This window comes from Danio rerio, chromosome 14 (genome assembly GCF_052040795.2).
Source record: "Danio rerio strain M-AB ecotype USA chromosome 14, GRCz13ab, whole genome shotgun sequence".
Lineage (NCBI taxonomy): Eukaryota > Metazoa > Chordata > Actinopteri > Cypriniformes > Danionidae > Danio > Danio rerio.
The window spans coordinates 53,523,120-53,538,384 of NC_141034.1; the positions used below are offsets into that span (position 1 = coordinate 53,523,120).

The 15,265-nt window shown below is 35.9% G+C and overlaps 2 protein-coding genes across 16 annotated transcripts in view; one reads left to right on the plus strand and one right to left on the minus strand.

Annotated features, from left to right (window-relative positions):
• The first annotated feature begins 20 nt into the window (after nucleotides 1–20).
• Nucleotides 21–15,265, plus strand: part of zdhhc5b (zDHHC palmitoyltransferase 5b) — a 34,701-nt gene continuing 19,456 nt past the window's right edge. For 8 of the 14 annotated variants that reach the window (XR_015506929.1, XR_015506927.1, XR_015506930.1 and 5 more), the window contains exons 1-4: nucleotides 21–364; nucleotides 7,522–9,916; nucleotides 9,994–10,115; nucleotides 12,198–12,355. Coding sequence is in view for 10 of the 14 variants with exons in the window: in XM_087280901.1 (XP_087137027.1) it covers nucleotides 9,780–9,916; nucleotides 9,994–10,115; nucleotides 12,198–12,355 (417 nt within the window). In the remaining 4 variants the exon portion in view is untranslated. 14 annotated transcript variants of the gene reach the window in all.
• The window catches only part of septin8b (septin 8b), a 54,175-nt gene continuing 51,973 nt past the window's right edge, over nucleotides 13,064–15,265 (minus strand). For both annotated transcript variants that reach the window (XR_015506886.1, XR_015506883.1), the window contains one exon: nucleotides 13,064–13,165. The gene's annotated coding sequence lies outside the window, so the exon portion shown is untranslated. The remainder of the gene's footprint in view (nucleotides 13,166–15,265) is intronic.

The following is a 15,265-nucleotide window of genomic DNA, read 5'->3' on the forward strand; positions in this document are numbered from 1 at the left end:
GTAGACACCAATCTCCGGATGTCCTATACCGGTGTCCTTAATTGATGCTGGGGCTGAAGAAGAAGATGATGATGATGCCTTGTTAAGGGTTTTATTTTGGGCTTATCAGGCTGTGCATCGGATAAACGACTTTGGGAGTTTTCAGCCCCAGGCACACACAGATCAAAAGCCGTTTCCCAAGCCGTAGAAACACACTGAGATTAAGGGAGAGAGAGGATCGAGAGAGCTGAAGCTCATCTCCCATCTGATAATACTGCTGCCCCGGGTCGGGATGCAGAAGAGAAACCGAGGCTACAAATCACAGGATGTGTGAATAAACGCCAGCCATTTAAAGTACGTAAACACTGGAGGATTACGGCACAGAGTGAGTATATACGACCGAATGACATTCATTATACACGTGTTGGTTATTTAAACGCGTTTAGGTAAGGTTGCAGTTCGCTTTTGCTCTGTTTAGATAGCGAGTCAGCTCCGCCGCGTGAAAGCGTCCCTCAGTCGATGGTGTAAAAACGCGAGTCCGAGGCTTCATTCTGCGGCCTAGTTAAACAGAACCCAAAAACACGAAACGAAAAGTTAACGCTTGTATTTCATAGGGTGACTTGTTAGTATTGTGTAAACTACATGCGATATTATCTGTATTAAAGTCTTTTTTTACTTAATTAAGGTGGTATTTTGAAGGACGATATATTAGCTTGGCTGGTAAGCTAACGAAACTGGGCAAAACTGTAACGTTAGTTACTCATATCTTGGTTTCACATTTAAAATAAGGTAAGTTTTTATGTTTAATTCGTGTCGATAGTTAATTTACCTAATTTTAATGTGTTTTGGCTGTTAGTTAATGAGTGTCACCTAATGAGTTTTCATTTGTGTGTGTTATGGTTGCAACCAAATATGTATTCAAATAAGTTCAGTGCACATATATGAGGTCTAAATGTTGTCTAGGTGGCTTAAAATGTTTTTAAATGTACTGTAGGTTCATTCATAATCCACACGCACTGCAGTCATTTATATATAGTAAACTACACCTGGCTTATAAATAACAGAGCCAACATTTTTCATTAATAACCCATTCACCAAGTCACTTTTGTAATAGTTGAGACGACCATTGTAGGTCAGTGACATCCTAACATCATTATTCACTGTGTTCTTGCTTGTGTTGTTCTCTGTCTTGTCAGATTTTACCTGACATTCCTCATTGCCAGGTTATTGATTGAACGGGAATGCTCCAATATGTTATACATTACTCATATTGACATATAAAGCCCTTATGAAGTGAATCAGGTTGCGCTGTGAATGAAGACAGCAGGAGTAGCTGCAAGGAAAGAAGATTATGAGTGTAATGAGGCTTGTGAATGCAAGGCTCTCAAGGTCACTGTGTGGTCAGTGTGACAGCAGACCTGTGGTAAAGGGGACTTGTAAGAGATAAATAGGGTTGAATTATGTGACAAAAAAAAACCTGGTGGAGAATACAGGAAAGAAAAAAATAGAGACGCACCCTTTCCTGATGAGTCAGAAGTTGTGACACAGGGCAGCAGAAGCATGATCAGGTTTCAACACGATGAGTGTGTACACAAATGCAGGTTTCCCAACTCATTTCTTTACGCTTCACCTCATTTATGTCAACATTAGATATGAGTTGCTAGAAAATATAAAGGAACCAGTTGGTAGGGATGGAGGATGTCTTTTCATTTGCAATATATAGGTAATAATTCTGCCCAAGATAAAAGTTAGACATGATAATGTTAATGATGAAATTTACGATTAATATGTGCAATGATTTCTTACACTAGCACATGTCTAATACAGTTTTACATTCATGAGGCTGTTTCAGGATGTTTGCGTGGTCTTAATGTCTTTAAATCTCTACATTTTAGGTCTTAAAAAGTCTTAAATTTGCTGAAATAGTGTGTTGTGGGTCTTGCATCTTTTTTAAACAGGGCTTAATTTTCCTTTGTTCATATATAGCTACTCAATCTGGCCGTCACTACCAAAACTAAATTTAACTCTGTTTAGCATAATGTTTTAATTATTTTCCTTACAATAACATTTGTTTTATAGTTCTCCGTATATTTACTGCTGAGCACACTTACCTGGGGTCCTTTTTTCGTACCTCGCTTAAATGATCTAAGATAATTTGGTAGATCCTGGATCTGTTCATCTTGATAACTGATCTTTTGCTAATTTGGTTCTTCAAACAAGTTTGCGAATCCGATTGAAATGTCTGGATAAACTGATCTGAGATCGATGCATGTGTTCTGAAGGACTGATCTGTCTATCCTTGAAATCATGTTCAATGCAACAATTGGCTGACGGCACAACAGCGTAATGACATCATCTGATTAATATTCAATTATCCATGTGAGCAAAGTTGCGTCAAATCAGCAGTAAACGGTTTAAATATGACACTCAATAATTTTCCATGTTTGTTGTGGGCTGCAGGCTTTACACTTTCATGTGTCAAGAGTATTCATCATGTATTTCAATGCATATCAATGTATTTAGTTCTACATTTAGAGAAGATTTTCTTTATCATAGTAGCTTAGGCCTACTCAAGTTTTTTAATCGGCGTAAGGAATAACTGTATAAAGTAATTTTGCATCAAGAAAGCATTTTTATATCGGTAATGGTGTCAATCACTGGCATATTACTGATCAAAATGCATAAACTGCATAAATTATTATCCTTTTTTTAAAATGTTAACTTTAACTACTAGGTGGCAGTCTTTTACTTTTATTTCAGAGTGCAGATTGCAGAAGTTTTATTGTTATATTTTCAACTTTATATATACAGTTAAAAAAAATAATAATAAAATATATATATATATATATATATATATATATATATATATATATATATATAATTTTTTTTAACAATTTTTCCAGGTGTATAACTACTGTAAGAAATGATCAGCATTCTTTACATACTTTCAGTATTATCTTAGCTTGAACTGACCCGATCTGTTCCTGTTTATATGTAATGAACCTGCTCCTACGCAGGCTTGAGCTACCAGAACTGTTGCTATGACAACAACTCTCAGATGAGTTTTGAAGAACGTAACGATCCTGGATCATGTCAAATCGTCAATATCTAAATCCAGCTGACTGAGTAATCCACGTACGAAGAACGGACCCCTGGGGTCCGTTCTTCGTACGTGGATTACTCAGTTAGCTGGATTTGGATATTGACGATTTGACACGATCCAGGATCGTTTCGTTCTTCAAAGCTGATCCGAGAATTGATGTCATGGCAACAGTTCTGCTAGGTCAAACCTGATTGGGAGCAGGTTCAATTCATATAAACAGGATTAGAACGGCTCAGTTCAAGCAAAGATAATACAGAAAGTATATTCTGAATTCTGATATTTTCTTACAGTAGTAGTTATATACACTTGGGAAAATGGTACATATTTTTTAACTATATATATAAAGTTATAGTCATTAATAAAAAATAAATAAAGTTATACATATTAATAAAACGTAGGCTATACAATCTGTACTCTCGAAATGAAAGTACAAAGACTGCCATCTGGTGCAAAGAGAAAACTTATTGATATTAACTTTTTAGATCGCTTTAGTACAAATTGTGTTTAATAGAAATGCACAATATGTGACTTTTTTTAAAGCAATAATACATGTCAGCAGTCATAAACATGTTTTGATAGTTAATAGTGATTTGAAGCTTCACAAAAGTTGCAGACGCCTTTACCAATATGAAAATGCTTTTGTAAACAACCAGTTATTCTTTACACCGATTAAAAAACGGCTACAATAATAAAGAAAATCTTTTCTAAATGTAGAACTAAATACACTGATTTGCATTGAAATACATGATGAATACTCTTGTCTTGACAAATGAAAGTGTAAAGCCTGCAGCTCACAACAAATGTGGAAAGTTCTTGCATGTCATATTAAACAAGCCGTTTACTGCTAATTTGATGTAATTTTGCTCACATGGATAATTGAATATTAATCAGATGATGTCATTACGCTGCTGTGCCGTCAGCCAATCGTTGCATTGCTGATCATGATTTCGAGGATCGATAGATCTGTCCTTTATAACACACGCAGCGATCTCAGATCAGTTCATCCAGACATTCTAATCTGATTCGCGAACTTGTTTGAAGAACCAAATTAGCGAGAGATCAGTTATCAAGATTAAAAGATCCAGGATCTGCCAAATAATCTTAGATCATTTAAGCGAGGTACGAAGAACGGACCCCTGGACTGATATTTGTGCATACATTTAGTTTATTATTGTTTTTAAAGTACTAGAAGGGTTATGTTAAAAACAAGTGTATGTATAAAAACTAGAGCTTTGAGACATTATTTAAAATATGTTGTTATATGAAATAGCAAAACATTTTACTACAATTTTCTTATTAAATATTTAGTATGAGCTGCAACTAATGATTATTTTAATAATTGATTCATCTGTCAATTAATTTTTTCGATGAATGGGATAAAAGAAAGAAAGAAAAACATTCATTTCCAACCCCTTTATTCAAAAACAGAACTAAAATCTTTAGAAAGTGCACAAACATGTTGTCCTTGAACATCCCTGAGCTGTTATTCATTCATTCATTTTTCTTTTAGGCTCTTTCTTAATCTAGGGTTGTCACAGGGGAATGAACCGTCAACTTATCCAGCATATGTTTCACACAGCGAATGCCCTTCCTGCTGCAACCCAGTACTGGAAACCTGAGCTGTTATGATAATAAAATTGTTAAAAATTAGTAGTTTTGTACTATTTTCAATCCAAATATTTAAAAAAAAAATCTTAAATCAAGATACATACTAGACACATGAAATTGCAATAAAAAGTATGTCTAGTTTTCTGAAAAAAACACCTCAAAATTAAGTGATCGGTTGCTCAAAACAAGCAAAATTATTTGCAAATGGGTTATGAAAAATAATCTTAATGAGATATAATCTTTCCCAGAAATGGGGTGCAGCTGAAAGGGCATCCCATTGGGTAGCACCGTTGCCTTACAACAATAAGGTCGCTGGTTCGAGTCCTGGCTGGGTCAGTTGGCATTTCTGTGTAGAGTTTGCATATCAAGTGAGTTTCCTCCAGATCGATTTCCCTCTCAGTCCAAAGACATGCGCTATAGGGGAATTGGGTTAGCTAAATTGTCCATAGTGTGTGTGTGTGTCTGTGTGAATGAGTGTATGGGTGTTTCCCAATACTGGGTTACCGGTGGAAGGGCGTTCACTGTGTAAAACTTATGATGGATAAGTTCTGCTGCGGCAACTCCTGATAAATCAATGGACTAAGCTGAAAAGAAAATGAATGGATGAATAAAAACTCAGGATGGCTTGAAGAACAGAAATAATACAGACATTGCCACAAGTGTTTGTTTACAGCAGTGGTCACCAAACTTGTTCCTGGAGGGCCGGTGTCCTGCAGATTTTAGCTTCAACCCTAATCAAACACACCTGAACAAGCTAATCAAGCTCTTACTTGGTATACTTGAAACATCCAGGCAGGTGTGTTGAGGCAAGTTGGAGATAAACCCTGCAGGGACACCGGCCCTCCAGGACCAGGATTGGTGACCCCTGATGTACAGTGTTCATCTCTATTCTCTTTGCTCTGCAGTAAGGATAGCTAACCAGTGTTGCCAGATATAGCTGACATTTTTTAGCCCAAAAGCTTTTCAAAATCTGCACAAAAATGCCAAAAAATATTTTAGTTATTTTTCATTTATTTAAATCGAAATTAATGTAGTTAATTTAAAGGGCGCCTATGATGAAAATCATCTTTTTTTAAGCTGTTTGCACAGAACTATAGGTTTAGTGTTTCCACAGTCATATTGAGGTGATGAAAAGACAATCATTTTTTTAAAATTTCCTGACGTTAAAATAGGATCCACATCTCTCCCATTTTGAGGCCCACCACAACGTGATGTAGAAGTGCGGTTTCCCCGCCCACCGGATTGATTGACAGCCACATATTAACATGTCTCCATAGTAACGCGTATAATCATATCAACAAGACAGGACCTGCGCAAAGCAACTGGGATTACAAGATCTGTTCAGCTCTCTGTGATCATCCAATGTGATCAAGAAGGAGTTTTACAAGTTTAAAACATTTGCATGTTTGTGATTAGTTGCAGTGATTATCACCACAGCGGCATGTAACAGACATGCCACTATTTCAGGGGTCTCGAACTCTGCTCCTGGAGACCCACTGTCCTGGAAAATTTGCAAAAACATCCTGCAAAAAATAATAATAATCTTGTTTCATAACTAAAACAAAATGATTTTGCTTACCCTGTTGGCAGATTATTTAGCTTGTTTTAGGTAGATATAAAAATGTTTTCAGACAATATGTCTTAAAGGTGCTGCTGTATGTAAGTTTTTGACTCTTCTAAAGCTTAAAAATACCATAATATGTTTGCAGATATTCAAGAAACATGTTAAGCGAACATTCTTGTTTATCTGAAAAACAATGCTAAAGTCAGATATTCTGCTGTGAACGTGTGTCCATGCCGTAACAGCTATCTTTGTTTTGGTTCTTTTAACCCGCCCAATGCCACGTTAGCCAATTATATTTCAGCACCCCAGGTTGCCTTGATGGAAAACAGCGTATTTCATTCGTTCATTCAGAAATGCTCTGAAAGCATGTGTCCGTGACTGAAATGTGACCTCCGGTGGACAGTAGCAGACTCCAAAATGAGACACAGATTCAGAGTTTCACATGAGGTTATTAATTAGCAAATGATATAAATATTACAAACATTAGGTGAGCAGGTTACATTTTACCCACATATCTTAAAAAAACTCTACGTGATTAGATACGCAGTGATGATTTGGCTGTTTGCACCAGACGAAACACAACAGAAATTTAAATACAGCTATTCAGAAGCACAGAATAGTGCACTCAATTGCCTCCAACAAAATGGTAACGTTTATAATTAAATTAATACACATTAAACCTCTTTAACATTATTAAATGTAGATGCTAAATCACTGATACTGATATAAGTTCTCAGTTCTGTCACAGTTCTGAAGTTCAATTTCAAACAGTTTATTTTATTTTGAAGATCTGAGGTGAACTATCTGCTGCTGCTTTCAGTAGTATGACAATAAATGTGATGTAAAATGGCATTCAAACTCGCATTATTAGCATTTAACACTGAATAAAGCACATGAGCTGTACCTGAGGTGATCTTTGCCAGTAAGAAATAGAAGCAATCAATTCGCTATTGGTTAGAACAAAAACTCCTTTTAATATGGAGAATATTCCTTCTATTGCGTGCCGTTGCTTTTATATAGAACGCGATTTAAATCAGCGTTTAGACTCGATAGTCAGACTCGCTCATGTTGGTCTTTAATCTGGCAACCTGCGCTTGCATTTCTGGATCAAAACAAACGCAATACCTTGTTATACCACTGGGCATCAAACTTACATACTGCACCATTAAGTATATTTAGATATTTGAACTAGACACCAGACAAAAACTGTAAATAATAATCTTTTTTTTTGCAGTGTATATCTTTAATGATCTTCCTCTGCTTGCAGATACCACCTCAGACCTGTTAAGGAATCATAAAGGAGGAGAACAGCGTTATAGAGGAAAGAAAGGCCTCATGGGACACTATGCAGGGTTAAAATGGTTTTCCATGCATGTGTGTCACCACGACCTGGAGTTTTCAACCCACAGATCACACACAGTTGCGATGATGGCCAAACACTTGGCTTTTTTCCGTATGGACCTCTGAAGAACCATCCTGCCACGTTACCATGTGCATATCCACAAGATTCATGTGATCCATTTGGGCAAGTTCGTCTCTTACTAAAGTGTGAGAAAATATCAACCCGGAGAGGAGAATGAGCTCTCATTTAGGGCACAAGACATCAAGAGCTCTATTTTATATTTTGTACTCGTAATTACGGTCTTTTCTTAGACGGACTGCTCCAGGGGGAATCCAGACTCCCGTTGAGATCGTAGAAAGAAATTCATATTTTTAATTTCTTCCCTTTTTGCTTGACTGTATTCCTCCCACCAAAACTTCTTCCTTTTTTTTCTTGGTTTCTGTAGTTTGACGTCATGCTCACATGCACTTATCCGCTGTGATGTTTTGAGATATGAATAAGCACTGTATGAATGCCTGAACTCAAATCGCTGCTTCCTTTAAGGCTCTTTTCAGTGTAACACGGGGCTTACCAGAGATTTGCACTAAAAGAGCTTTGCTGTCACTTGATTTGTTTCCTTTTATTGACCAAATCTTGTTACATTAAAGCCATATGAACATTTTTTTTTTTTGATGAAAATGGAGCTATTTTTATATTTACAGTAGATCATTATATCGCTTTTGTGTGTAAATGAATTTAGTCTATTTTTTATCGATCAGCACATGCAGTCAGATAAAAAACAGAATTCATCTGCACTATTTTACATGCATTTAAGAGAGAAGTGTACCATTTCACATTGATTTAGTGCACTAAGGACAAACTTTAACAATGGTTTAGCAGAGAAGTGCATTATATCCTGTGGATTTAAGAAAGAAATGCACTATTTTGCATTGATTTGGTAGAGAAGTGACCTATTTTATGTTCATTTTGGGGAGTAGTGAGCTGTTTTCTGTGGATTTAAAAAACAAGCGCACTATTTTAGCTTGATTTAGGACGAAAATGCTCACAATTTAGGAGGAAAGTGCACTGTTTTTAGTGGATTTCAGAAAGAAGTGCACTATTTTGCATTGGATTAGAAGAGAAGTGCACCCTTATGCAATTGTTTTGGAGAGAAATGCACCCTTTTGCATTGGTTTAGGAGAAAATTGGACTATTTTGCATTGGTTTAGGAGAGAAGTTCACCTTTTTGCATTGATTTATTAGAGAAAAGCGCTCTCTCACAATGGTTTAGGAGAAAAGTGCGTTGCATATAGTGGATTTAAGAAATAAGTGCACCATTTTGCATTGGTTTAGGAAAGAAGTGCACCATTTTGCGTTGGTTTAGGAGAAAGGTGCACTATTTTTGGTTGATTTAGGACAGAAATATACTATCTCACAACAATTTACAAGAAAAGTGTATTGTTTTTAGTGGATTTAAGAAAGAAGTGCAACATTTTGCGTTGGTTTAGTAGGGAAGTACACCATTCTGCATTGATTTAGAAGAGAAATGTGCTCTCTCACAAAGATTGTGGTTAAAAGTGCATTGGATTTAGTGGCTATAAGAAAGAAGTGCATTATTTTGCATTGGTTTAGGAGAGAAGTGCATTGTTTTTAGTGGATTTAAGAAAAAAATGCACAATTTTGTATTGATCTAGGTGAGAAGTGCACTATTTTGCATTGGTTTAGCAGAGAAGCGCACTATTTTGCATTGGTTTAGCAAAGAACTGCACCATTTTGCATTGATTTAGAGGAGAAATACACTATTTTGCAGCATTGGTTCAGGAGAGACTATTTTATGTTGATTTAGGACAAAAATTTGCTAATTCACAATGATTTAGGAAAGAAGTGCTTGGTATTTAGTCAATAAAAGAAAGAACTGCACCATTTTGCATTGATTTAGAAAAGAAGTGCCCCATTTTGCATTGATTTTAAGAGAGAAGTGCATTGTATTTAGTGGATTTTAGAAAAGAAGTGCACTACTTTGCAGTGATTTAGTAGAGAAGTGCACTATTTTACATTGATTTCAGAGAGAAGTGTACCTTGATTTGTGAGATCGTAGTTGTTTTAATGGCCATGGCTGCAGATCATCTTCACTCAGGCAGGAGGCGAGTGTCCTCCTCTTTCTGACGCCTCCCCCTGTTCTTCTGTATTTTGGACCTCTCCAAATGCCTGTGGGTTTGAGTGTGGGCGGGGCTCTCGGAGACCCCTCCCCATCCCGCCCCTTCCGCCCCAGTCGATATGTGCCTGTGTCTGCAGCCACCGCTTTCCTTGTGGGAGCCACGACACTGTTCCTGTGTTTTACGTGAGTAGACGCTAATAACATCAGTACTGTGTGTCTGCATTACTCTGAGTGTAATGAGTGCTGTTTTTTTTGTCCAGGTGTCCTTGGCTGTCGGAAAAGTTTTCCTCCTTCATTCCGCTCTATAATGTTGTGGTCTTCCTCTTCACTTTGGCCAATTTCTGTATGGCCACGTTCATGGACCCAGGTGTCTTCCCTAGGGGTACGCATCTACAGTTGTAGTCATAATTATTCGCCCTCCTGTGATATTTTTGGTTTCTTTTTCAAAAAATTTCTCAAATGATGTTTAACAGCGCAGGGAAATTTTCACAGTATTTCCTATAATGTTTTTTCTTCTGGAGAAAGTCTTATTTGTTTTATTTCGGGTAGAATAAAAGCAGTTTTTAATTATTTTAAAACCATTTTAATGTCAATATTATTAGCCCCCTTACGCAATATATTTTATTACGCTATATTTTTATAACTTGCCTAATTAACCTAGTTAAATCTTTAAATGTCACTTTAAGCTGAATACTAGCATCTTGAAAAATACCTGGTCAAATATTATTTACTGTCATCATGGCAAAAGAAATCAGTTATTAGAAATGAGTTATTAAAACTATTATGTTTAGAAATGTGTTGAAAGAATCTTCTCTCCGTTAAACAGAAATCAGGGATTAAAATATACAGACTTCAATTGTATATTCAATTTTGATGTGTATGAATCCTACTTTGTTTTGGGAATTTCGTTTTTAGAGAAATATGCGAGTTGCATTGGTACAAAAAGCTTTTATAGAGCCATTAAGATTGTGAAATAAGTCTTACATTCAAAATTTGAAAGCATTTTTGTTTATTTTAATGTTTTGTGTCATTTACGTGTGTTTTACTGTGATAAAAGCAATTTATAAGGTTGCCAAATATTTAGATTATGCATTTTCAAAATAACACTGTTATTTTGAGCTCGTAATAAACAAATAATCCGGAAAAATTTGTCGCATTTTATGAAAGATTTAAGCATCACAATGTAAGAGGCTTGTAAATGTTCTCGGGGATAAAACTTAGACGGGTTTTTGTATTTAGTAGTGACTAAATTAACTCTGTGTTATAGATCCACCACTGCTATCTTACTGCTTCACCAGACAATGGCATGCCCACCTTAGAGTAGTTCAGTTTAATAAGGATAGAAATAATTGAATAAAAACATTATAATAGGTATATTAGATAGTAGTGGCCACAAAAGTCACTAAAAATAAAATAGTTGTAGGTTCCCCAAACAACAAACTGTTCAACATCGATAGCAATCAAATAATAATCAGCATATTGTAATTTTTTGTGTAAGATCAAGTGACGTTGAATACTGAAGTAGTGATGCTGAAAATGCTGATTTATTTATTTTTTTTCAGAGGAATAAGTTAAATTTCAAAAGTATTTTAGTATAAATGTTTTACTGTATTTTGGGATCAAATAGATCCAAGTTTGGTTTCAAAAACATCGAGAAGTCTAATCAACACTGAAATGTGTAAAGCGGAACATCATTGTACCAAACGTCCAGCAGAAAGTGCTATATATATATATATATATATATATATATATATATATATATATATATATATATATATATATATATATATATATATATATACATACATATATAAATTAACATAAAAAATTGGATTTTTAAGTCAAAAGCATCATCCCAACAGGTACCCCCCAAATTTATGTTGATAACACTTTTTAATAGACAATTAGTTCATGTTAATGTATTCACTAACATGACCAAACAATGTACAATACATTTATTACAGGATTTATTCATGCTTTATTCACAAAAATATAGTTAAATTTACTGTTAGTTAATGTTAACTCGCAGTGCATTAACTAAGGTTAACAAGCTCAATTTTAGATTTTTAATAATGCGATAGTAAATGTTAAACTATGATTAATAAATTCTCTACCAGATTAGTTCATACTTAATCAATTTATTAGTGGAATCTTATTTTAAAGTTATATTTTTATGATTTTATAGTTTTAAATTTATTTTGATTTTATAGTTTGATTTAATAGTTTAAAGTCTTAAAAGGTGTACTTCAATCGAATTCATGTTTATTCCTGTAGCGCTTTTACAATGTCGATTGTGTTAAAGCAGCTTAACATAGATGAAGTTCTTGTCAATTGAATCTGCTTCCAGTTTTCAGACTTCAGTACAGTGGAATGTAAATGTTACCTCTTAAAGGCCAAACACCAACGAACAAACCCAAAAATACTTGTCAGTTTTCATGAGATTGTGTGTGTGTTGTTTTCTCAGCTGAGGAAGATGAGGATAAAGAGGATGATTTCCGTGCGCCGCTCTATAAGACAGTGGAGGTGAGGGGTATTCAGGTGCGGATGAAGTGGTGCTCCACCTGCCGCTTTTACAGACCGCCGCGCTGTTCACACTGCTCTGTGTGTGACAACTGTGTAGAGGTATACACACACAGTTCTTCAGGATTTTGCTTTTAGGGCCAGAATGACTGCTAGCACTAGCACAATCCCACTAGCACAATCCCAGTTCTGGCATTTAAAAATCTACTAAAGGTGCTAAATTTACAGAATTGCAAAAACTTTGTCATGAAAAAGTGTGTACAATTACTTTTGCTTTTGTAAGCATTTCAGAAACGTAAACATTTCAGACACCATTAATTTAAGCATTATTGTGAGGAGAGTTTAAAGTTTTGATGATTTACTGAAGTTTTCAGTCAATTATTTAACGGCATGAAAAGGCACGTCTTATTATCTAGCACTTGACATTAGGGTTTGGTATCGTTTGGTTTTTTTCCGATACCGGTGCCAAATCGATACTTTTAAAATGGTACCGGTGCCAAAATGGTGCCTGAACCGATACTTTTAGCCACAAAATTGACAAAAAAAAATGTGTGTGTGTGTGTGTGTATATGTATATATATATATATATATATATATATATATATATATATATATATATATATATATATATATATATATATATATAATTTTTTTTATCACTATAATTGAACAATATAAATAAATATTTATAATACATTTAAATGCATTACGTTTTGAATTGCATTAATATATTTCTTTTGATCATTTGTTTGTTTGCATAAATGCAAGATTTGCATTATGCTATTAACATTACATTAGCTTACTACTAACCTGTGGAAAGGCTGTCATCAAAATCAGGGAACATCTCTTTCTGGGTTTGGGGCTTGTGACTACTTTGACATGGATATCAGTGATCTAATGATTTGCCTTAATCTGAATGAGACAATAATATGATTCAGGTGTTTACATGAGCTGCTTTTGAATGTTACAGTCATGATTCCCAGCTACATGTTATAGCACAGATCCAGTAACATCATTAGCCCCTTTTACACAGTGATACCGGTAAATATCCGGAAAATTTCCGGAACGACTTTACCGGTATATTCAAAAAAGTATGTTCACACAGGCGAGGACATTACGGAAATTTTCCGGAAAAGAGCATTCACACATCCATTCCAAAATACCGGTAAATTCTGACATCATTCACCACAAATGAGCTTTAAACGGCTGCGCTTGTGTTTGTAAACATTTGACTAAATTACAGACTCTGTGGATGATCAATATTGTGAACAACTTTCGCAGGATCACTTTCGCATGTCGAGATGTTCATAATATGTGTGTGCAGGCGCTCATAGGCGCACGCAAAGCTTGAAGGTAAACAAACAACGGCTTATCATAAGCATCTCATCGATGGTTATTTACACAGTTGGCATTAAGAAGAACATAGAAACGTGATCTGACTAACTTCTAGCAGCTAAATGTGTCTGGAAAAATATTCAAAGGCTTTTATCCTCACAAACCGCGCGGACGTAAATGCGTCTGACTGTTGTGATTGGCTAAAGCAGACGTCTCACGTCAGCACGTTCTAGACGTGCACGCGATTATTACGGCAATCTTCCTTCTGCATTCACACAGCGCAGCATTCCGGCAAATTACCGGTAATGTTACAACTTCTCTTTCCGGAAAATAGCCAGAACGAATTTACCGGTATTTTCAAAAAGGACCTGTTCACACATACAACCTTTCCGGAAAATTGCCGGCAATTTTCCGGAAAGGTCTGTATGTGTGAAAGGGGCTATTGTGTCACCAGCCTAATGTTTATTCCGGAGTTTGTGTCTGTGGTCCTTTAAGATAATCAAAAATCACTGTTTACGTGGTAGACTCGTGATCAGAGTATTGTCTTAATCATATTAAAATCAGAGTATTGGTGTCCATGTAAACGTACATGGACAGCCGCTGACTTGTGAATACATGGCGCTGCGCGGCACTTCTGGTGCGTGACCTGCTTTACGTTCTTGTTGCAGCACCGAAATTAGGCACCAAAATTCATATGCTGATTTGATCCGGTGCATACCGGTTCCAAAGGTACGGCACCGGGTTTCGGTACCCAACCCTACTTGACATGCTTGGATATTAGCTATGGGAGCATAAATGCAGAAAACAAAGCATGAAGAGGAAGAGAATTTTCTTTACTCATGTCCATTCATGTTGAATGGCTGAAAAAGACTCATTGTAAGCATATTAATCACTACATTGTTTATTATTTATATATTTTTGTCAGTTAAGGCTGTGTTCATACAACAGCAATGTAGCCAAAAATGGAACATTTACACATCCGTGATGATATCTGTATAAAAAATGTCAAAAAAAAAACAAACATTGTGCTTTTTTGAAGTGTGTTTCACACAGGTGAGTGGGCTTGACAAACCACCTGTAGAAACCCTTCTTTCTTCTATGTGAAGCTGCTTTGACACAATCTACATTGTAAACGCGCTATAGAAATAAAGGTGAAATGAATTCAATTTTTCTCTATAAAAACATCTCCTTCCTCCTTAAGGCTGATTTATAGTTCTGCGTCAAGCGCACGCGTATGCTCCGGCGCAGCCTTCGCGTGGTCACATAGCCCTCACCATGGCTGACGCCGATGCTGACATGCACCTCTCAAAAAAATTTAACTACACAATGCAACAATGTGTAGCATAAGCTCTGTGATTGGCTGGCTTGGTATCGGTAATGAGTGTGTGCAGGACAGAGAGGCACGCAATCCGTTGAGTGTTTACAAGTGTGAAATGCCGTGTAGTAGCTCTAGATCCGTGTCCTCAATAACCGGTACTGCTCCGTGGATCAATTGGTACCAGGCCACACAAGAAATCTTTAATTATTTCCGTTTTATATATTTAGTGTTTTTTTTTTCTTTTCTTTTTTTTTGAAAGGCCCAAATTTAATCCACAAGTAGCAAAATAAGTAAGTCTTTAAGAAGTTTCTTTGCTTAGGGAAAAAAGGCCCGATGAAGGACCTGCGAACTGCCAAGGA